The sequence below is a fragment of the Salvelinus sp. IW2-2015 genome, linkage group LG4q.1:29, assembly GCF_002910315.2.
Source record: "Salvelinus sp. IW2-2015 linkage group LG4q.1:29, ASM291031v2, whole genome shotgun sequence".
NCBI classification, from domain to species: domain Eukaryota; kingdom Metazoa; phylum Chordata; class Actinopteri; order Salmoniformes; family Salmonidae; genus Salvelinus; species Salvelinus sp. IW2-2015.
In genome coordinates this window covers 28,611,440-28,634,859 of record NC_036842.1, presented here as the reverse complement: position 1 = coordinate 28,634,859, position 23,420 = coordinate 28,611,440, and the positions used below count along the sequence as shown (strand labels likewise).

At 43.9% G+C, this 23,420-nt stretch overlaps 1 protein-coding gene across 1 annotated transcript in view; it reads right to left on the bottom strand.

Moving 5' to 3' along the window:
* Positions 1-9,245: 9,245 nt before the first annotated feature.
* Positions 9,246-23,420, bottom strand: part of LOC111960883 (brevican core protein-like) — a 39,404-nt gene continuing 25,229 nt past the window's right edge. Inside the window, exons 10-17 of the mRNA XM_023983049.2 lie at positions 20,628-20,836; positions 20,219-20,419; positions 17,596-17,754; positions 16,799-16,881; positions 14,694-14,838; positions 13,916-14,098; positions 13,055-13,804; positions 9,246-11,654 (exon numbers count right to left, since the gene is read on the bottom strand). Of these exons, the coding sequence (XP_023838817.1) occupies positions 13,653-13,804; positions 13,916-14,098; positions 14,694-14,838; positions 16,799-16,881; positions 17,596-17,754; positions 20,219-20,419; positions 20,628-20,836 (1,132 nt within the window). The 3' untranslated portion in view covers positions 9,246-11,654; positions 13,055-13,652. The remainder of the gene's footprint in view (positions 11,655-13,054; positions 13,805-13,915; positions 14,099-14,693; positions 14,839-16,798; positions 16,882-17,595; positions 17,755-20,218; positions 20,420-20,627; positions 20,837-23,420) is intronic.

Here is a 23,420-nt window from a genome sequence, read left to right as displayed (position 1 = left end):
AGAAATTTGTGGAGTGGTTGAAAAACGAGTTTAATGACTCCAATCTAAGTGTATGTAAACTTCTGACTTCAACTGATTTATGAAAACACAGAGGGGTTGAAACATGGTATTCATGTCCGGAAGGGAATCCAAGGGAGTAGTAGAGTGGAGAATCCAGGACAGAGTAGCAGGATGCCGAGACGTGGACTGGAGACAGGACCAGAGTCAGAGCGGGCAGAACTGTAGTGGAGAGGAAAACAGCGTCAGGCAAGGAAAACAGGCACAACAGGATTTGAAGTGTAACAAACGGCTAGCAATGTAGACTGACTGAGCAGAGATTACGATCTGGCAGCATGGAAGTGCAGGGCTTAGTATTTGTAGAGGTATGATTATGGAACAGGTTGCAGCTGGTGGGGATCTGCTCTGACTCCAGCACACCTGTCTCCGCCCACACAATCACACACAGAGAGAGAGAGAGAGAGAGAGAGAGAGAGAGAGAGAGAGAGAGAGAAGGAGAGAGAGAGAGAGAGAGAGAGAGAGAGAGAGGGAGAGGGAGAGAGTACTGGGGGAGTGGCAGCAGGTCAAGGAGACACAGGCTGAGCAGTGGAAGGCGTTGCAGGAGCAGATGTGACAATTACCATTAATCAAATTCTCTATTTTGCTCAATCACACAGATACAAACATCACTTCCTCTTTCTCCAGTCCTCATTGTTTTAAAACAGGACTGCTGTGTCTAGTTTGGAAAGTGAAATATACTGAGATCTCCTCTTACCTTAACTGGTCTTCATGTCCTCCACTTCAGATTAAAAATAGTTTATTTAAATCCATAACCATACTCTAATATTCACTATATATATATCTACTCGTTTAAACAGAACAATCAGCACCTCAGGCCTATACTGAGACAGAACTTTCACTTTCACCTTTGCACAGGCACTTGGAGTAAACTCCTCCCCCCTTGCCTCTTTGGTTATTAGAAAATCCAGTCACAAAGTCAAAATTGTCTAAAGGTCTATCGTAAAATGTCATGAAAACAAAAACGTACATTTCGGGTTTTAAACTTTAATTAATGTTCGGCATAAGGTTAGCAGTGTGGGTTAGGTTTAAAATCTGATTTAAAAAATGTAGCTCAGTTGGTAGAGCATAGTGCTTGCAACGCCAGGGTTGTGGTTTTGACTACTAAATTACTAAAAAGGTATGATAATGAATGCACTCACTACAGTGTCGCTCTGGATAAGAGCGTCTGCTAAAATTAAAAAATGGGTAGGGTTTGTGAATTTGTTAACTAGTGACGAACATTAGAGGGTTTATGCTATCATACAGCATGGTGCCGTCTTCATATTTTAGTTAATCATCTCTAAAATCTAAAACTGTTTCAATTCAATGAAGAAGACCGATCCAGCCAGCAGATGGTAGGGATGTTCTTTAATTATAGTCATATTATTGCTCTCGGCTGTAAAGATTGAACAGTGCGTACCAATATTAGCTTCTCTTATATCTTTGGACCCATGAGTAAAATTGCTTCGATGACAAATCGTCTCAATGCTTTTCCATCCCCTCCTGACAAAACAAATGCAGCTAACAGGTTGTAATTTACAGTCTGAGAAGAGAGTATCATTGCTACCTGCTGGTCAATGTTGGGCACTGCAGTAAATTTACAAATCAGAAAGTCAGACATTCAATGTAAGGGGGTGGGAGTAAAGGCTGAGGGTTGGTACAGGGGGACAGGGCTGGGTGTAAGGGCTGTAAGTATGGGAAGCTGGGGGGGCAGAGGTAAGGCGTCTGCATGCGTCCCAGGTGAAAAAAATTCGGAAGAATTCTTCCGTATTTTTGAAGATTGTAGTGGCTTCCTTTCGTCTTGACCATAGCCACTGCCCAAGCCTGAAGCGGGTTTGTTTCGGACGCATACAGTCCACATTTGAAGTTCCCAAGCGGCCAAAACATTCAATGAGATCCAGGGATATGGTTCAACAAAAATATTTATTCTTCTTATATCTAACAAAAAATACTTCTCCAATCAACTTAAAGCATAGATTACTTGATGTGAAAAATACATAATATGACCTGTTTGTGTTTGTTTGTTTGTGTCTGTATGGTCAAAAGGCTATACCACTCCCCTGTCCAGCTAGGTCTACCCCGAAGCCCCAACTTCTTGCCTTTATCCTGTCACTAACACACTTACCACAGTACGATGAATGAGCAAGAGGGGGAGCTAAAAACTAAGTACACTAATAACAAAGGAATATATCTCAATCAGGTAAATATAAATCATAAAGGTATGTACCTAATATTTCATCCTATACATTCATATATTTACACACGTACATGGAGCTCTGTATGTTCTGTCTGTTATAGAAATATGTCCAAATCGGCTCTAACAACGATAATTTCTGACGTTTAAATGTATTTATTTTTGGATTTCGTACGTTTAAAAAAAATGGGATTAACGATCTCCCTCAAACCCACGACATTCAAAAATAGCATTTAGACATATTTTTGAGGATTTATAGTTTGTTGTGTATATTTTTGGTATAGAGATGTAGCCTAGTGTTAACTGAGTGTAAAAATGTTTTGGTTGTTTTGAAATGCACCATGAAAGATTGTATTTTATACCCAAAGTCTATGATTTGGCTTTGCTAATTCCAGTTCACTGTCAAATTTCTCCCCAGTCCTCTGCATGGTAGAATTGCTTAGTTAAGCTTCTGTAATGGTCACAGTCCCCTTTCCAGAGGGAAGACAACCCTTCTGTTGATCAAATCCACAGTATCTTATTTAAAACCATTACAATCTGCAAGGGCACTTACAGACAGTATCCATGTAAGCACCTTAAGTTAATCAAGAGCTTACTTTTCAAAAAAGGCATCACAACCATATACTTTTTTTTGTTCAGTTAGCTTTATATTTTGTCTTAGTATGACTATTTTCAGCAAGTTAATACTGTGACATTCTGCACAATTGTGTCATGTGGTAGCCACCTGGCAACAGTGTTTTATTTATTTATTTATTTTTATTTTATTTTTGAGTACAAAATATACAAGTGATGCTAGATCTTATGTTTTACAAGTAGATATTTAAAGTTGCATTTTATTTCCACTGTTTGTTTTTAAGTGAATTGCCTGAATTACGACTAGCCATTTTTGTTTACAGCTAGATCTGCCATTCTCTATCTAGACAAACTACCATGTCATCTTAGAACACTGGTGGGCAACTCCAGTCCTCAGGGCCTGATTGGTGTCATACTTTTTCTCCATCCCTAGCAAACACAGCTGATTAATCAAACTGCATTCTAAACTGAAGTTCATGATTAGGTGATTAGTGGAATCAGGTGTGTTAGCTGGGGCTGGGGCAAAACTGTGACACCAATCAGGTCCTCAAGGACTGGAATTGCCCACCCCTGTCTTAGAAGGTTAATTGTGATTTGTCATTAACTATTTCTCATTGAGCCCCATTCAGTGAAACAGTTCATTCAGCCTCATTTACTGCCTTTAAAAAAACATAGCTGATATGGCTGACTTGCTTAAACAAATGTGGTTCCTACTGACAGTTGAGATACACAAACTATGGCATAAGGGGACGACAAGCGGATAAGATGCAATCCGTAATTTCGATTAAGACATTAATGAGCGAGCTAGGACAGACGTAGTCAATATATAAAATGGTGCCGATAGAGAGGGCAGCCATGCTTCTAGCCCCTAGGCAACTTTGCAGTGTTATTTCTTACATTGTTAGCCAAGTCATTTTTGTGTGTTATTACATATAGCCGGGAAGAAGAAGGGCGGGGGTGTATGTTTCATGATTAACTACACATGGTGTGATTGTGATAACATAAAGGAACTCAAGTCATTTTGTTCACCCGACCTAGAATACCTCACAACCAAATGTTACCTCCCAAGAGAATTATCTTCGGTTATAGTCACAGCCGTGTATATTCCCCCCTGTTACACCTGTTCAGTGTGCATTTACAGGTGATTACAGGCCATTACAGGCCATTTTAACACGCGTTCATTACACCTGTCCAGTGTGGATTTACAGGGGTTGTTAATGGGGTGGCAGGTAGCCTACTGGTTAGAGCGTTGGACTAGTTACCAAAAGGTTGCAAGATCAAATCCCTGAGCTGACAATGTAAAAATCTGTTGTTCTGCCTCTGAACAAGGCAGTTAAGCCACTGTTCCTAGGCTGTCATTGAAAATAAGATTTTTTTTTAACTGACTTGCCTAGTTAAATAAAGGTAAAAAATGTAATAATTTAAAAAATGCTCTAACTCAGAGACTCTGTCTAGAGTCTTGCTCCAGAGACTGGGTGGGCTGACCCCTGGGGACGGGGGCCACTCCAGCCAGCTCTCTTCCCCAGGGATATGGGGGGAGGAGCCGGAGAGGGCTGAGGCTGACCCAGGGAGGGGGGCCCAACCCCTGGTGTCCACCTCCACCCAGGGACACCAGAGGGCGCCACTACATCCACCTACAGTGCCTTGCAAAAGTATTCATCCCCCTTGGTGTTTTCCCTATTTTGTTGCATTACAACCTGTAATTTAAATGTATTTTTATTTGGATTTCATGTAATGGACATACACAAAATTGTCCATATTGGTGAAGTGAAATGAAAAAAATTATAATAAAAAATGGAAAAGTGGTGCGTGCATATGTATTCACCCCCTTTGCTATAAAGCCCCTAAAAACAATCTGGTGCATCCAATTACCTTCAGAAGTCACATATTTAGTTAAATAAAGTCCACCTGTGTGCAATCTAAGTGTCACATGATCTGTCACATGATCTCAGTATATATACACCTGTTCTGAAAGCCCCCAGAGTCTGCAACACCACTAAGCAAGGAGCACCACCAAGCAAGCAGCACCATGAAGACCAAGGAGCGCTCCAAACAGGTCAGGGACAAAATTGTGGAGAAGCACAGATCAGGGTTGAGTTATAAAAAAATATCCAAAACTTTGAAAATCCCACGGAGCACCTAGTAGGTGGATACAGGTAGACAATATGTTAGGATGATAGGGGTAGAGTATATTGTAGGTGGAAAGGGGTAGAGGATATAGTAGGAGGATAGTGATAGAAGATATAGTAGGAGGATACGGGAAGAGGATATAGTAGGAGGATAGGGGTGGGGGAAACAGTAGGAGGATAGGGGTAGAGGATGTAGTAGGAGTATACGGGTAGAGGATATAGTAGGTGGATAGGGGTAGAGGATATAGGAGGATAGGGGTAGAGGAATAAGTAGGAGGATGGGGAAGAGGATATAGTAGGTGGAAAGGGGTAGAGGATATAGTAGGAGGATATGGAGAGAAGATATAGTAGGGGGATTGGGGAAGAGGATATAGTAGGAGGATAGGGGTGGGGGAAACAGTAGGAGGATAGGGGTAGAGGATGTAGTAGGAGTATACGGGTAGAGGATATAGTAGGTGGATAGGGGTAGAGGATATAGGAGGATAGGGGTAGAGGAATAAGTAGGAGGATGGGGAAGAGGATATAGTAGGTGGAAAGGGGTAGAGGATATAGTAGGAGGATAGTGATAGAAGATATAGTAGGAGGATATGGGTAGAGGATATAGTAGTAGGATAGTGATAGAAGATATAGTAGGAGGATACGGGAAGAGGATATAGTAGGAGGATAGTGGTAGAGGATGTAGTAGGAGTATACGGGTAGAGGATATAGTATGAGGATAGGGGTGGGGGAAACAGTAGGAGGATAGGGGTAGAGGATGTAGTAGGAGTATACGGGTAGAGGATATAGTAGGTGGATAGGGGTAGTTGATATAGATAGGATAATAGGGGTAGAGGAATAAGTAGGAGGATGGGGAAGAGGATAAAGTAGGATAGGGGTAGGGTATACAGTAGGAGGATAGAGGTAGGGGATATAGAAGTAGGATAGGGTAGATGATATAGTAGGAGGATAGGGGTAGAGGAATAAGTAGGAGGATGGGGAATAGGATAAAGTAAAAGGATAGGTGTCGAGTTTGCAGTAGGAAGATAGAGGTAGGGGATATAGTAGGAAGAGAGTGTAGAGGATATATTAGGAGGATAGGGGTAGAGAATATAGTAGGAGAAAATGTGTAGACGATGAAGTAGAGGCATAGCGGTAGAGGATATAGTAGGATGATGGGGGAAGAGGATTTAGTAGGATAGTAGAAGAGGATATCAAGGTTTTACTGCTAACCTACAAAGCATTACATGGGCTTGCTCCTACCTATCTTTCCGATTTGGTCCTGCTGTACATGCCTACACATACGCTACGGTCACAAGACGCAGGCCTCCTAATTGTCCCTAGAATTTCTAAGCAAACAGCTGGAGGCAGGGCTTTCTCCTATAGAGCTTCATTTTTATGGAATGGTCTGCCTACCCATGTGAGAGACGCAGACTCGGTCTCAACCTTTAAGTCTTTACTGAAGACTCATCTCTTCAGTGGGTCATATGATTGAGTGTAGTCTGGCCCAGGAGTGTGAAGGTCAACGGAAAAGCTCTGGAGCAACGAACCGCCCTTGCTGTCTCTGCCTGGCCGGTTCCCCTCTCTCCACTGGGATTCTCTGCCTCTAACCCTATTACAGGGCCTGAGTCACTGGCTTACTGGTGCTCTTTCATGCCGTCCCTAGGAGGGGTGCGTCACTTGAGTGCGTTGAGTTACTGACGTGATCTTCCTGTCTGGGTTGGCGCCCCCCCTTGGGTTGTGCCGTGGCGGAGATCTTTGTGGGCTATACTCGGCCTTGTCTCAGGATGGTAAGTTGGTGGTTGAAGATATCCCTCTAGTGGTGTGGGGGCTGTGCTTTGGCAAAGACGGTGGGGTTATATCCTTCCTGTTTGGCCCTGTCTGGGGGTATCATCGGATGGGGCCACAGTGTCTCCTGACCCCTCCTGTATCAGCCTCCAGTATTTATGCTGCAGTAGTTTATGTGTCGGGGGGCTAGGGTCAGTTTGTTATATCTGGAGCACTTCTCCTGTCTTATCTGGTGTCCTGTGTGAATTTAAGTATGCTCTCTCTAATTTCTCTCTTTCTCTTCTCTCTCTCGGAGGACCTGAGCCTAGGACCATGCCTCAGGACTACCTGGCATGATGACTCCTTGCTGTCCCCAGTCCACCTGGCCGTGCTGCTGCTCCAGTTTCAACTGTTCTGCCTGCGGATATGGAACCCTGACCTGTTCACCGGACGTGCTACCTGTCCCAGTCCTGCTTTTTCAACTCTCTAGAGACAGCAGGAGCGGTAGAGATACTCTTAATGATCGGCTATGAAAAGCCAACTGACATTTACTCATGAGGTGCTGACTTGCTGCACCCTCGACAACTACTGTGATTATTATTATTTGACCATGCTGGGATTTTATGAACATTTGAACATCTTGGCCATGTTCTGTTATAATCTCCACCCGGCACAGCCAGAAGAGGACTGGCCACCCTCATAGCCTGGTTCCTCTCTAGATTTCTTCATAGGTGTTGGCCTTTCTAGGGAGTTTTTCCTAGCCACCGTGCTTCTAACCTGCATTGCCTGCTGTTTGGGGTTTTAGGCTGGGTTTCTCTACAGCACTTTGAGATATCAGCTGATGTAAGAAGGCTATATAAATACATTTGATTTGATTCCCCCTTGGGTAGAGGATATAGATGGATGATAGGGGTAGAGGATATAGTAGAAAGATAGGGGTAGGGGATATAGTTGGATGATAGGTTTAGAGGATATAGTAGGAGAATAGGGATATAGATAAAGTAGAAGGATAGTGGTAGAGGATATAGTATTAGGATAGGGGTAGAGGATATAGTGGGATGATAGGGGTAGAGGATATATAGTAGGTAGGAGAGGATAGGGGTAGAGGATATAGTGGGATGATAGGGGTAGAGGATATAGTGGGATGATAGGGGTAGAGGATATAGTAGGAGGATAGGGGTAGAGGATATAGTAGGAGGATATGGGTAGAGGATATAGTAGTAGGATAGTGGTAGAGGATTTGTTAAGAGGATAGGGGTAGAGGATATAGTAGGAGGATAGTGGTAGAGGATTTGGTAAGAGGATAGGGGTAGGGGATATAGGAGGATATAGTAGGAGGATAGGGGTAGGGGATATTGAAGGAGGACGGGGTAGAGGATAAAGTAGGAGGATAGGGGATATTGTAGGAGGATGGGGTAGAGGATATAGTATTAGCCCTTGGGGTAGAGGATATAGTTGGATGATAGGGGTAGAGGATATAGTAGGAGGATAGGGGTAGGGGATATAGTTGGATGATAGGGGTAGGGGATATTGTAGGAGGATGGGTAGAGGATATAGTATTAGCCCTTGGGGTAGAGGATATAGTTGGATGATAGGGGTAGAGGATATCGTAAGAGGATAGTGATAGAGGATTTAGTTGGAGGATAGGGGAATAGGATATAGTAGGAGCATTGAGGTAGAGGATATAGTTGGAGGAAACGGGTAGAGGATTGCGTAGGAGGATAGCGGTAGAGGATATAGTAGGAGGATAGGGTTAGGGGATATAGTAGGAGGATATGGGTAGAAGATATAGTAGGAGGATAGCGGTAGAGGATAGCGATAGAGAATTTAGTCGGAGGATAGCGGTAGAAGATATAGTTGGAGGAAACGGGTAGAGGATATAGTAGGAGGATAGGGTTAGGGGATATAGTAGGAGGATAGGGGTAGAGGATATAGTAGGAGGATAGGGTTAGGGGATATAGTAGGAGGATAGGGGTACCAACACACACATGCAGGCCCTCAGTAATGCACGTGTTTCCAAACGTGGGGGACGTTTGCATAAGTGTTTTCCTGCCAGTTTGAGGAATTACAGAAGTACACAGGTGTCTTTTCGTGGTATTCCTGTTCTGTTCCTTGATCTTGTTACTGAAAAATGGCTTTCAAAGCAGCAGATTGTTTTAGAAGCTGGATGACGTCATGAGGGTGGTTGGTTTGCTGGCGGCGTTTCATATTTTCATGCTGGTTTCCAGAGCAAAGGGCTATTTTCATGTCCCCCACCCAGCCTTCAGCTGTTGCCAGGACATACAGCAGGGCTGGACTGACAGACAGACAGGAAAGATAGACTCATTCACTCACTTCAGTCACTTATTTGTTCATACACATTGTGAGAGTATATCATCACTCTTTAAGCATTATACATTAGAATGCATCCCCACTCTCTAAAATAAAGTACAGTGTCTCCCTCTGTTGGTAATCAATACTTATTGCAGGTAAAGACAATATTTGTATAATTTTCAACAAGCTCCAGTGCATGTAATGACTAATCTTCTGCATTGAGATATGAAGCGAGAGAACATTGATACACAAGGATGAAATCCGTTATAATATTTTTATTGCACACACAGCAGAAGTTGCGATGGTGTATAGGTACATTATTAGTGGGTCTTTGGCGACATACACAACATAAACATAAACATAAAAACAGACAAAGTATTCTCTGATAAATCACATTCCCACTGCCTCCTCCGATACAGTATCCCCAACACTCTCTGGGTAGAAACAGACATGGATGATAAAACAGAGCAAACAGAATGTATGAAAGCAGTAAACAAAGAAGACAAATGCAGCAGAATCCTCTAACTGAGGAACAGCGATATTAGCCGATAAACGTTCAATACAGTCTCCTCTTTGTACTGTTGTTCATGCTTAATCAGGAGCAATTGATTTATACAGATATTTTACAGACGATAGTAACAGGATATACTGAAAAAGTATTTGAGCTATTTTTTGGGGACCAATAATGTTCCTTACGTAAAAAGAAATCATTTGTATTTCTAAAAGGTCATAGTTCAAGTGTCTTTGAGGTTGTGTTACTCTGCTTAGATGTGCCTGGATAGGTATTTTACGTATCAGCCAACAAATTCATATGTTACAGCAATCTGGCGCCTAACGGCACAGTCAATGATCTGGCACGCATCCATTGGTTGATACATGCATTGTCTGAGCAGGGGAACACGACCTGAGTTTTTTCTCAAAGTTGGTTCTGTTGAGAGCAGTTTGGGGTGATTCTCGGGTACAGGTCAACCCCCTGCCTAGCACGGTAACAGCTCAGATATCTGGATTGTTTAACTTTACTAAACAGGTCGTGTGCAACATAAAGAACTGAAAGGAGACATAATGTAAGGTTAGGGTCTTTCTCTGCAACGTACAACAAGACAGATTTCTGTAAGCAGCAAAAGAAGTCATTGTTGTAAAAATCCCTTCAGTTCTCATGACCTTTAACAGTATCACAGTCCATTCATTGGTGTAACATATACAATAAATTAAATGGATATGTCTTCATATATAACTTTTATCCTCTATCTTATGAGTCAGGTCTCTAGCCACAGCACACGTTCACCCACATACCTGACATTCATTATACTCTATATTTTCCCTCTTTATCATTGTATACATAGTGTTTGTATAAGAATATTTTTTTGGTAAACACTCCCTTTTAAAAACATTATCTTTAAGATGAAGGTATTACTGATGTTTTTTAATACGCTGGAGAGCCACTGCAGGAGGTGACTGTCACAGATATAAGTTCTATGCTCCATATGTTAACAGGCACTTGTCATGAACAATGATTGCACTTCATAGTGACTTTTTAATTGACCAAAGATGGTGATAAACATGTGGCTCCTTTTTTTTTCTTTTTTACATAAAATGAATTCACATGACATACTGCCTTGCCTGTATGCACAATATTGAACCAAGTCTACACTGAGTATACAAAACACTAAGAACACCTGCTCTTTCCATGACATAGACTGACCAGGTAAATCCAGGTGAAAGCTATGGTCCCTTATTGATGTCACCTGTTAAATCCCCTTAAATCAGTGTAGATGAAGGGGAAAAGACAGGTTAAAGAAGGATTTTTAAGCCTTGAGGCATGGATTGTGTATGTGTGCCATTCAGAGGGTGAATGGGCAAGACAAAAAATGTAAGTGCCTTTGAACAGGGTATGGTAGTATGTGCACTGGTTTGTGTCAAGAACTGAAACGCTGCTGGGTTTTTAACACTCAACAGTTTTCCGTATTTATCAATAATGGTCCACCACCCAAAGGATATCTAGCCAACTTGACACAACTGTGGGAAGCATTGGAGTCAACATGGGCCAGCATGGAACGCTTTCAACAAGAGTCCATGCCCAGATGAATTGAAGCTGTTCTGAAGGGGGGGGGGGGGGGGGGGGGGGGGGGGGGGGGGGGGGGGGGGGGGGGGGGTGGGGGGGGGGGGGGGGGTTGTATATGAGAACAACCAACTTCTATCTTCCATTCTGTGAGCAGAAAATATGGAATGATTCATATAAACCTTCCCAACTTGCTGATGTGATTATGTGAATGCTCATTATTCCAAATAATAAACTAGGGTCTCTTTCACTGGAATAATTGCAAACTTGTCACCAGGGCACAGGCAGACATTCTAGTAGTGAGACAATTATATATTTTATATGTCTTTTCAGTGGATTATTTATCAGGAGAAAGAAACAGGATCAAATGGACATTTTCAGAAAGCATTGGATTGAGATGTGTCCCTCTAGAGCAGGCATAGAAAAGCTCTCCTGTTCTAGAGATGGACCCTGTTGCTGTGTTAACCATTAAGACACTGTGTGTTGTTGTAGGAAGAATCAGACGTGATCTGGGGTGGATTTCACTAAGCAAGATCAAGATCAAGTTAGCCAACTAACTTCAAAAATATTCTGAAACTTAATTTGTCCTAGTTGAATTTGAAATGGACTCAATACTGTCATGACGTTGGGTTGGGGGTAGGTTTACGACAGTCATAAATACCTCTTTCCCCCTTTTTCTCTCTCCCCACTATAACTGATGTGACATAAGGAAACCCATGGGTTAACATAGAGATTCTGGGTAACATCAGAAGTTGGGGGAAATGAACTATATTCTGGTAATCCAACCAACTGTACATATGCGGTGGTACTTAAGGTATATTATGTCAGTTCGGTTGCCCTCTGACACATTCTCATCAATGATAGAATGACATAAACGCTACTGTGAAAAGTCTAAACGTCAGAGGTATCGGATTCACATGGAATTGTTGTTTAATTCAAATGTTTGAATATGACATTGTTTGTGAAGAGGTGAAATGTAATTTTACCTTCCAAATGAGAGATCTGTGTTMTCATAAATTTGGCTCCTGCTCAACCAGGGGCACGCCCCTGTGAAGAGACCTGGGTAATAGACTTTTCAGACACACCCCTCTACCTCCACTATATAAAGCCAGTGACAAAAATGTAACTTCCTGTTCCGGGTACATTTTGGATGACGATCCGATGTCAAGATGGTTCAGACAATAACTACAGAACTAGGCCAACATCAGCATGGACTTTGATTGTGAATGGTATGAACTTTGAACTCGTGTTCACTACAGAAGTGATATCTCCTAGCCGTTGAGTTGGCAACAGCTGCTACAAACGCAGGTTAGGAAGGACAGTCCGAGTATCCCGTCTTCCACACACAACGTTACTACAAAGTATCCCGTGACAACCAGAGACATTCTCCAAAGGACAGAGGACTCGGGTTGGCGATACGTTCTTCCATCTACCACCAACCTACTGAAGCGCAGCTCAGAGTAAATATGTATTGCATTTTCTTTCTCAAATGGGCGGTAATTTAGAATGCATCAGATACTGATTTACGAGAGCACAGCTCGCCTATGTTCCAATCTCCCGCTCTTTCACTAAAATCCCGCCCCTTCCCTTTGTGTAACAAGCTGTCATATCTATTCCGCCCGCTAGGGACGTTTTCTGTGGTTATGATCTAATTGTATATGTGTGATTCTGTGTGATTAGTTAGGTATTTAGTAAATAAATAATTAAACCCAATTTTGTATTGCTGATTCAACTTGTTAGCCAGGATTCTTGCAGATAATCAAGGACTTACAACTTTCAGATGAGACTGAATATAATGACGATTAATGTGACGGCTATTTAGTAAAATATTACAAAATCTTTAAGAGTTTATTCGAAAGATAACAGCTCTATAAATATTATTTCGTGGTGTCCCTATCTAGTTAATTAATATTTACATGATTAGTTCAATCAGGTAATATTAATTGCGGATAAATTAATTTATAGAATAGCATGTCATAGCAATCGAACAGGCATAGTCAAAGACACAACAATACTCTATGTAACAATGTTTATTAAACCTGTGTTATATCAGAGTTGATCAGAGTTAGCTTGCTGATTATGATTATGCCTTGTGAAATACCGCATGTCCCTATCCAGAGCCATAGCTATACATATTTATAAATAGTTCTGAATGTATGTCAATGGGTCTGGCCCTAGCTAGCCCCTTGGATCCGATCTGACTTGGTCTGGGATTAGTACATTACTCACAATTCCAGAAATCCCAGTTGGAAGAGTCCTGGAATCAGGAGGGAATAAGTCCTGGAATCAGGAGGGAATAAGTCCTGGAATCAGGAGGGAATAAGTCCTGGAATCAGGAGCGGAATAAGTCCTGGAATCAGGAAGCCCGGAATAAGTCCTGGAATCAGGAGGGAATAAGCCAGGAAATTCAGAATCCTCCAACCAGATTTCTGGAAAACTTTGGAATTTTGGGAAAGTTACTGGAATTTTGCAACCTTATCTGCGCTTTTAAGGACTGACCAGAGATCAGATTAGTGTTGATGTCTCATCTCTCTCTGGCTCTGTTGCTGCTGGTTACGGCTGCCCTGACGTTGCTGGTTGTCGTTCTTCTGTTTGTCTTGTTGTTTTAATTGTTGTATTGTTTGTTTCGATAGTTGTATTGTTGGTTTCGATAGTTGTATTGGTGCTGGTTTTGATTGTTGTTATTGTACTGATTCTGGTTATGATTGTGATTATCGGTACGTTGCCTAGAAACGAAAGCCTTCTGGTAGGTAGCGGCTGAAAAAACAAAAGCAGAGATTGTTAATGTCGTTGCATCAAGGCCCTGATTAGTTGGTGGCTGTAGTCAGTTCCGGTAGCATTGAGACAGCGGAAATGGAAGGTACTCACGGCTCATACAGGTGATCTTGGGGCTGTCCCATTGGCCATTGTCACGGCAGCGGATGGTAGGGACATGTCTCTGTATGAAGCCGTTTTTACAGTGGTAACGAACCAGACTGTTGATCTCATAACGAGGCTTCATAGAACCAAACACACAGGCATCCTTCACTAATGGGGGCTGGCTGCAAGAGACTGGAGGGAGGAGAGAGACGGCGTTAGTGTGGTGTGTGTGTGTGTGTTGTGTGTGTGTGTGTGTGTGTGTGTGTGTGTGTGTGTGTGTGTGTGTGTGTGTGTGTGTGTGTGTGTGTGTGTGCGCATGGTCTGGGTAGCCATTTGATTAGCGTGTTCAGGAGTCTTATGGCTTGGGGGTAGAAGCCGTTTAGAAGCCTCTTGGACTAGACTTTTGCTCCGGTACCGCTTGCCGTGCGGTAGCAGAGAGAACAGTCTATGACTAGGGTGCCTGGAGTCTTTGACAATTTTTAGGGCCTTCCTCTGACACCGCCTGGTATAGCGGTCCTGGATGGCAGGAAGCTTTGCCCCGATGATGTACTGGGCCGTACGCACTACCCTCTGTCGTGCCTTGCGGTCGGAGGCCGAGCAGTTGCCATACCAGGCAGTGATGCAACCAGTCAGGATGCTCTCGATGGAGCAGCTGTAAAACCTTTTGAGGATCTGAGGACCCATGCCAATTCTCTTCAATGTTTTTCAACGAGAAAAATTGAAATTTGGTTTACTTTCTGAATTGACTGGAATTGAACTGGAATTGACCCATTTGTGTTTGTGTTACCTGTGCCCTTCTTGCAGGTGAAGGTGAGGTGGTAGTTGCAGGGTACATCGTTCCACTGTCCTCCCTCATGCCAGATCATCACCACACAGTCCTCTCCAGACTGGAAGAAACTGTCTGGCTGGTTGGGACGCCAGTGCTCATATTGCTGCAAACAAACAATCACACACTCTCATCATCCCAAAAGTTTAGACCTTTTTACTACAGTCATATTCATTAGCAGCTCCACAGTTACCCTGATAGCTCACACAGCCCTTACTGTATAAGATCATCATTCACAGTATACCTGACCTATAAGGTAGTCACTGTATAACATAGGGAGGAATCTCATTGTAACTTCTTTACCCATCTCATTCATCACTAGCCACTATAGGAACCAGATGACAGTACCTTTTAACAAGCCTATCGGTTTATAAACAAGATTCCTTTGTTAACCCTGCTTTTCTGTAAGCTGTCAGAAGCTTTACTTAGAACAGCCTCTAGGGGAAAGAACCCAGTGGAGACTCCTACTGTGACAGAACAGTGCTGAGGTGGAGTTAGCATGTGGCTGTAATACACAAAGAGGTCATACGGGGGCGCTATTGCTCCACCTCAGTGAGCCAGACCTGTAATCTCTACTGTGAAACTGAACCAGATGTTTAGCTAACCACCGACCACCAGCACCACCCTCTGGCATTGGGACAGGGGGAATTCTCCCCAATTTTCCCCGCCTCCCCCTTCTCTTCTTTAGGATTTTTTTGTTGCAGTGTCCCTGGTCCAAACGGCTACAGCTATGCATCAATGCATGTTAACTCAAACACACACATGTACACTTAGAACTGAACAAGGTTGTGTCTTGCAGTACTGAGCGATAACGCCGTTAAAAAACAACATTGTTTCAACAGTATCATCTGTGTCTCTCTCTTGTGGCTGTGTGTGCGTAGCAACACACACACACACAAACACACACACACTGTCCTTACTCCATATCTCAGCTCATACTTCATACAGGGAAAACAGCTAGACATTCTCTGCGTAGTATGTGTGTGTGTGTGTGTTTGTGTCTTAAAACCATTTGTAACACCCATATCACATCATATCATACACTACATGGCCAAAAGTATGTGGAAGCCTGCTCGTCGAACGTCTCATTCCAAAATCATGGAGTTGGTCCCCACTTTGCTGCTATAACAGCCTCCACTCTTCTGGGAAGGCTTTCCACTAGATGTTGGAATATTGCTGTGGGTACTTCCTTCCATTCAGCCACAACAGCATTAGTGAGATCGGGCACTGATGTTGGGCGATTAGGCCATCGGCGTTCCAATTCATCCCAAAGGTGTTCGATAGTGTTGAGGTTAGAGCTCTGTGCAAGCCAGTCAAGTTCTTCCACAAACTGTTACTACAAAGTTGGAAGCACCTAGCCCGAACCATGAAACACAGCCCCAGACCATTATTCCTCCTCCACCAAACTTTACAGTTGGCACTGCATTCGGGCAGGTAACTTTCTCCTGGAATCCGCCAAACCCAGATTCGTCCGTCGGACTGCCAGATGGTGAAGCGTGATTCCACTACTCCAGAGTCCAATGGCGGCGGCGACCTTTCCACCACTCCAGCCGACGCTTGGCATTGCACATGGTGATCTTAGACTTGTGTGTGGCTGCTCGGCCATGGCAACCCATTTCATGAAGCTCCCAACGAACAGTTATTGTGCTGACGTTGCTTCCAAAGGCAGTTTGGAACTCGGTAGTGAGTGTTGCAACCAAGGACAGACGATTTTTACACGCTACGCGTTTCAACTCTCGGCGGTCCCGTTCTGTGAGCTTGTATGGCCAACCACTTTGTGACGTTTCCACTTCACATTAACAGCACTTACAGTTGAAATTTGATGAACTGACTCGTTGGAAAGGTGGCATCCTATGACGGTGCCACACTGAAAGTTACTGAGCTCTTCAGTACGGGCTATTCTATTGCCAATGTTTGTCTATGGAGATTGCATGGCTGTGTGCTGGATGTTATTCACCTGTCAGCAACGGGTGTGGCTGATATAGCCGAATCCAGTCATCTGAAGGGGTGTCCACATACTTTTTACCATGTAGTGAATCTTATCAGGGGATTTTCTCCTGTTTTACCATGATGCTGCCGTCTGTCCAGCGGAAGTCTCTCTCAAACATCTTGTCGTTCAGACCGATCCACTGGTAGTCATGGCCCAGACCTGGGGGTGAGAAACAACAGTTAAGACTGCATCTGTCTAACTCTACAACAGCAAATCACAAATACATTTTAAGATGTGTGAATCACCAGCTTCCTGTTCCCAAAGGCTGCTTTCTAAGGCCCAAAACATTGCCGATCTCTCCCTCTTTCCCCCTTTCTGGTTGAATCAACGTTGTTTACACGTCATTTCAACCAAAGATTTTATGTGATGATGTTGAATCCATGTGGAAAACTGATTGGATATTTTTGTCACCCAACTTTTAAAACCAATGACATGGTGAAATGTGTTGATTTTACGCTGAATTCACGTTAGCTGACAACTCCAAATGTAAATAAAAACTAGACGTTGAGCTGACGTTTGTGCCCAGTGGGTAGTTTGCGGTGTGTGTATGAATGATACAGACCAAATCAGAGGGGGTACTTACTGTACAGTAAGTAAGCAGCCCTAGGGTATGAGTCCCCCCTACTCTGAACTGTCCCCAATAAACTAGTTAGGAAAACTGTTGTCATGTTGTTACCACAGCCTGAGCTGCATGTTGCACAAACATCAGTCTTTTACAGTTTGTTGTGCAGACTCATCAAAACAGTTTCATTATGGAGTCCTGAGTGCTACATATGACACACAATATCTCTACGCTCCATACTCTCTACCCTCTGACCCTAACCTGGACCTGTTACCTGTGACTAATGACAACCTAAGGGAGGCGGGACTTACGGTTGACATACAGCTGCTCCTCCTGTGACAGGACACTGGCTAGGTGGGCTCCTTGGACACGACACTCTCTCTCGGCAGCATCCCATGTCCGACGGTGGGTGATGTACTTATAACAATGGCTCTCGAACTTCTGCCAGCCATACTCACACACCTCCGTGTCTGTGGGAGAGAGAGGAATCAATGATTAACAGATGAATCAATGGCTAACAACATCCACAGAGATTAAACAAATTGCACAAAATTAGAGGAGAAGAGAGAGAAACAGAGGGCGAAAGAGATCGAAACAGAGTGAGAGAGTTAGAGAGAGAAACTAAAACGAAGGGTGGACTGTAAAAGAGAAAGAGCTCCAGCTGGTTTAGAAAGGTCCCTGACTGAATGAGCTCACAGACTCACAGTTGGAGCTCATTATCCGCTTTGGAAACCCTCACAAGTTCCCCTGTTCTCTAGGCCAAACACACACACACCCTCACATGCATTCACCCACATTGATCCACCTGTGTTAGTGGAGAATAGAAGAGCATGTATTACATCATTAAGGGACTGTAGCTCCATACTGAACCCTCTTTGTAGTTTTGGGACTTTGCAAGATTTGTGTATGTTAGTGGGTCCACAATGCTATGTCAGAAAACCATGATCCGGCATGCTGCTGGCTTGGATGAGCTGTTGTCATAGAATTAGAATTCTGAATAGTTGTTTAGAGTAGTTCCATTCTTCTTGAAGTTTCTTCTGAGTGTTCTACTGTAGAATGTTGAACGGGTTCAATATGTTATGAAAAGCAACACATCATGTGTTGACATAATTTAATGATGAGACACTTGATACGACGAATGCCAATCTGCAAATGTAACGGTTGTCGTCTGGAGGAGAAGAAGAGGACCAAGGTGCAGCGTGGTAAGTGTCCATCACGTTTATTATCAAACATAAACTGAACACTAAGAAATACAAAACAATAAAGGTGAACATAAACAAAACCGAAACAGTTCTATCTGGTGCAGACACACGAAGACTGAAGACAACCACCCACAACACCCAACACAAAACAGGCTACCTAAATATGGTTCCCAATCAGAGACAATGACTAACACCTGCCTCTGATTGAGAACCATATCAGGCCAAACACAGAAATAGAAAAACATAGATAAACAAACATAGACTGCCCACCCCAACTCACGCCCTGACCATACTAAATAAAGACAAAAACAAAGGAAATAAAGGTCAGAACGTGACAGCAAAAATCCCTTCTCAGGTCTGTTTTGCGGGTTTCCCGTGGGTCTTGTTGCTAAGTTCGTTGCAAGGGAATGACCAGTGTTATTCATATCGTACAGGCTGAACGAGCAGGTGTTTGTTACATCATCATTTATAATGTCTAGAGAAACATGCAAACATTATAAAGGGTTAAAGCAAGACTGGTAGACTGAGCATGTCTGTGATGTGTGTCAGGTGGGGGGTTATGGGCCGGCAGGTGGCCAAGCGGTTAGAGCACTGGGCCAGTAACCGAAAGGTTGACCAGTTGAATCCCTGAGCCAACAAGGTGAAAAATCTGTATTTCTGCCCGTGAGCAAGGCAGGTAACGCCCTCTCAGATTCAGAGGGGATGGGTTAAAGGAGGAAGTTTCAGTTGGACCTTGAGTGCAATTGACAATGAAATGACTTTTAGTCAAGGCCTCAGGGTGCGTCTATCATCAGCGAGCTTCAGATCAGCTTTATTAACTTATCATACCCCTGTCACTGGCTACACACACACACACAGATGCTCACACACACACACGCATACATACACACGCTCACACATACACGCGCTTACATACACACATGCTCACAAACACACGCGCTTACATACACACATGCTCACACACACAAACACAAACATACACAAACTTGTCAACGATCAGCGCTGTATTGGATAAAGAGTTGGTTTGGTCCATGCCAGTGGTTAGTACAGCCTGCATTGATCCAGTTCACCACAGCTGCAACATCTTTCTAATAAAATAATGGACTGATTCTGTCCTTGCTCTCTCTCCTCTGGCCCACTAGCATCAGAACACAGATGTGGCTCTCCAGGTGTGGCTGTCAGTGTGTTTGTTTAGCATGATATTTGTGTATGTACTGTTACAGATACAGTACGAGGGTGAATGCACATGTTATTGGGTGTATGCATGTGAGCATGCATGTATGTACAGTATAGGTGCTGAGTAAAAGTAGCAGTACTGGGGATGGAGCTGGAACTAATCTAGTGTGCAGCCAACGCCCAGCATTAGGGGATATCAAACTACAGACAGAGACACAACTACAGACAGAGGACACAACTACAGACAGAGACCACAACTACAGACAGAGACACAGACAGAGACACAGACAAGTCACACAACTTCAGACACAGACAGCGTACAGACAGAGACACAGAACAGAGACACAGACACAGACAGAGACACAGACAGAGACACAGACAGAGACAAGACAGAGACACAGACAGAGACACAGACACAGACAGAGACAGAGACACAATACAGAGACACAGACAGACACACAACTTCAGTCACAGACCGATATACAGACAGAGAGAGGACACAGACAGGAGGAAAGACAGAGAGCTCCAAAGAAACATCCCCTTCTTCCCTACACACATCCCCAGTCTCTTCCCCGGTCTCTCCCCAGTCTCTTCCTCAGTCTCTTCCTCAGTCTCTTCCCCAGTCCCTTCCCCAGTCTCTTCCCCAGTCTCTTCCCCAGGCTCTTCCTCAGTCTCTTCCCCAGTCTCTTTCCTAGTCTCTTCCCAGTCTCAGCCTCATCCCCTGGTTCCCCGATACTTCCCCAGATGGCATCTTCCCCTATGCAGGACACGAGGGGTCGGGCGGCCTTACCCAGGAGGCTCAGCAGATGCTACCCGGCCCACCCCAGCCTTAGATAGCCAAACCAGGTGTGGTCACGGCGAGACAGAGATTGGAGGGGCAGAGAGCGTCAACACACGCTTCATCTCACACACACTACACTTACACCAAAGACACACAAACTCCCTCACAGACCGAGGTAGGAGACTTTGAGGGTCTACGTCGACAGAAGAGGAAGGCTCGGCCCAGGATGTGTACCCACTGAAGACCCCAGATTCACCAGCCCTGGCAAGCCCTGGAGCCATTGAGGCTCCCCTGGTGGGGCCTGGGGTGGAGGACAGGTGACTGTTACACCCGAACCGTGGAGCCAGCCAGGAGCCAGACCAGCCCAGGCAGGAGGGACAGTAGGAGACCGCACTGCACATTCACATAGACTCTTCTACACAGCACACAGACTACCCCTCCAGCCTACCACGCAGGATAAAGATCTCTCGACTCATACTAAGGATCAGACCAGATCCCACCTACACATGGGAAGGACCAAACCACCCAGCACCAACAGACGATAGGGATCACTCCACACTACACTAAGGATCATACCAAATACCCCACTACACAAAACACCCAGCATCCAACACACGATAGAGATCACCCCACACACACTAAAGAGCAAACCAAACAACCCTCTCACCCTAGATTCTCCCACCACCCACCACAGGAGCAAACCAGCCTCTCTACCACAGATCAGAAGACCACACAGCACCTGAACCTGACACACACACCCGCTGCACACCCCTCCACTCCACCTCCCACCCGCCCCTCCACTCACCCCCTGCACACCCCTCCACTCCACCTCCCACCCGCCCCCCACTTCCACCTCCTGCACACTCCTCCACTCCACCTCCCACCCACTCCTCCACATCCACCTCCTGCACACTCCTCCACTCCACTCTCCCACCCGCCCCTCCACTCCATCTTCGCACACCCCTCCACTCCACCTCCCAACCCGCCCCTCCACTCCACCTCCCACCCGCCCCTCCACTCCACCTCCCACCCTCCCCTCCACTTCATTTCCCACCCACCCCTCCACTCCACCTCCTGCCCACCCCTCCACTTCATTTCCCACCCACCCCTCCACTCCACCTCCTGCCCACCCCTTCCCGCCCCATCCCTGACTGGGCCCTGACCACCCAGACCCTCCTGCCTGACGGGGAGGAGTTTGTGGATATTGACCATGTGAATGGTTCTCCTCTGCTGGAGGCCAGTCCCCCTGTTCCTGAGGAACCCCAGTCCACCTATCAGCCTGAAACAGGAACTTGACTACTACATCGAGGCCCAGACCGTCGATGTTAGACGTAGGTGTAAATCTCAGAGCCTATTCAATGTTTAACGATGGTGGTGTATGATGTCATCATGGCCATTTGTTGTTGTTGAATGTTGATGATAATAATAATGTTATTGATGATAATAATAATGTTATTGATTATGATAATAATGTTATTATGATGATAATATTGTTATTGATGTATATTAATAATGTTATTGATGATGCTAATAATGTTATTGATGATTGATAATAATGTTATTAATGATGATAATAATGTTATTGATGATATAATGCCTATTAATGATGATAATAATTTTTATTCTTGATGATATAATGTTATTAATGATGTAATAATGTTATTGATGATGATGATAATGTGTATTGATGATTATAATAATGTTATTGATTATGATAATAATGTTATTTGATGATTGATGATGATACTGTTATTGATGATAATAATGTCCTTGATGATAATACTAATGTTATAATAATGATGATAATAATGTTCTTGATAATGATAAATAATGTTATTGATGATGATAATAATATTCTTTTGATGATAAATAATGTTATTGATGATGATAATAATGTTATTGATGATGATAATAATGTTATTGATGATGATAATAATGTTATTGATGATGTTAATAATGTTAATGATGATGATAATAATGTATTTGATGATGATAAATAATGTTCTTGATGATGATGATGATGATGATGATGATGATGTTATTGATGATGTGATAATAATGTTCTTGATGACAATGATGATGCTGATGATGATGACAATGATAGCGATGACGACATGTTAACTTTGCGATGATGCTAATGATAACTGCTTGTGATGATGATGATATGTGTGTGTCTGTCTCAGCTCTGCAGCAGTGCACGATAAATGTGTGTCTGAACAAAGCATCTTGCTACCAGAGAGGCAACGAAAGCATCTGTGTGTGTGCACCTGGATACACCGGACAGCGTTGCGAGCAGGTACACACACACACACACACACACACACACACACACACACACACAACACACACACACACACACACACACACACACACACACACACACACACACACACACACACACACCACACACACACACACACAGTTATATTATATTCTATGTCATTTGTGTAGATGTTGTGAGTGCCAATCCAACCCGTGTGCTAATGGAGCCACCTGTATGGACGGAGTCAACTCCTTCACCTGTTGTGTGTCTACCCAGCTACGCAGGACAGCTATGTGAACAAGGTAACACACACACCAGTGCAGCTGCTTTAAAACCCTAATCAAAGCTTTTACAAAAAGAGGCAGCCTTTCAAGACAACTCACAGTTCTGTCAAAAGTGGTAAATGGTTCTCGTGGAACTCCAGCTCTTGGTCGTATTTAGTCAGTAAACAGACTCCATTCTCTGGATCAGGCTGAGAACACCATTGTCCAAGGTTGACTACGGCTGTGTATAGGGTGCATCACACACACAGGCACATTCACACACACACACACACACACACACACACACACACACACACACACACACACACACACACACACACACACACACACACACACACACACACACACACACACACACACACACACACACCACACACACACACACACACACACACACACACACAGTGAGTCATGTCTATGCTCCCTGGAT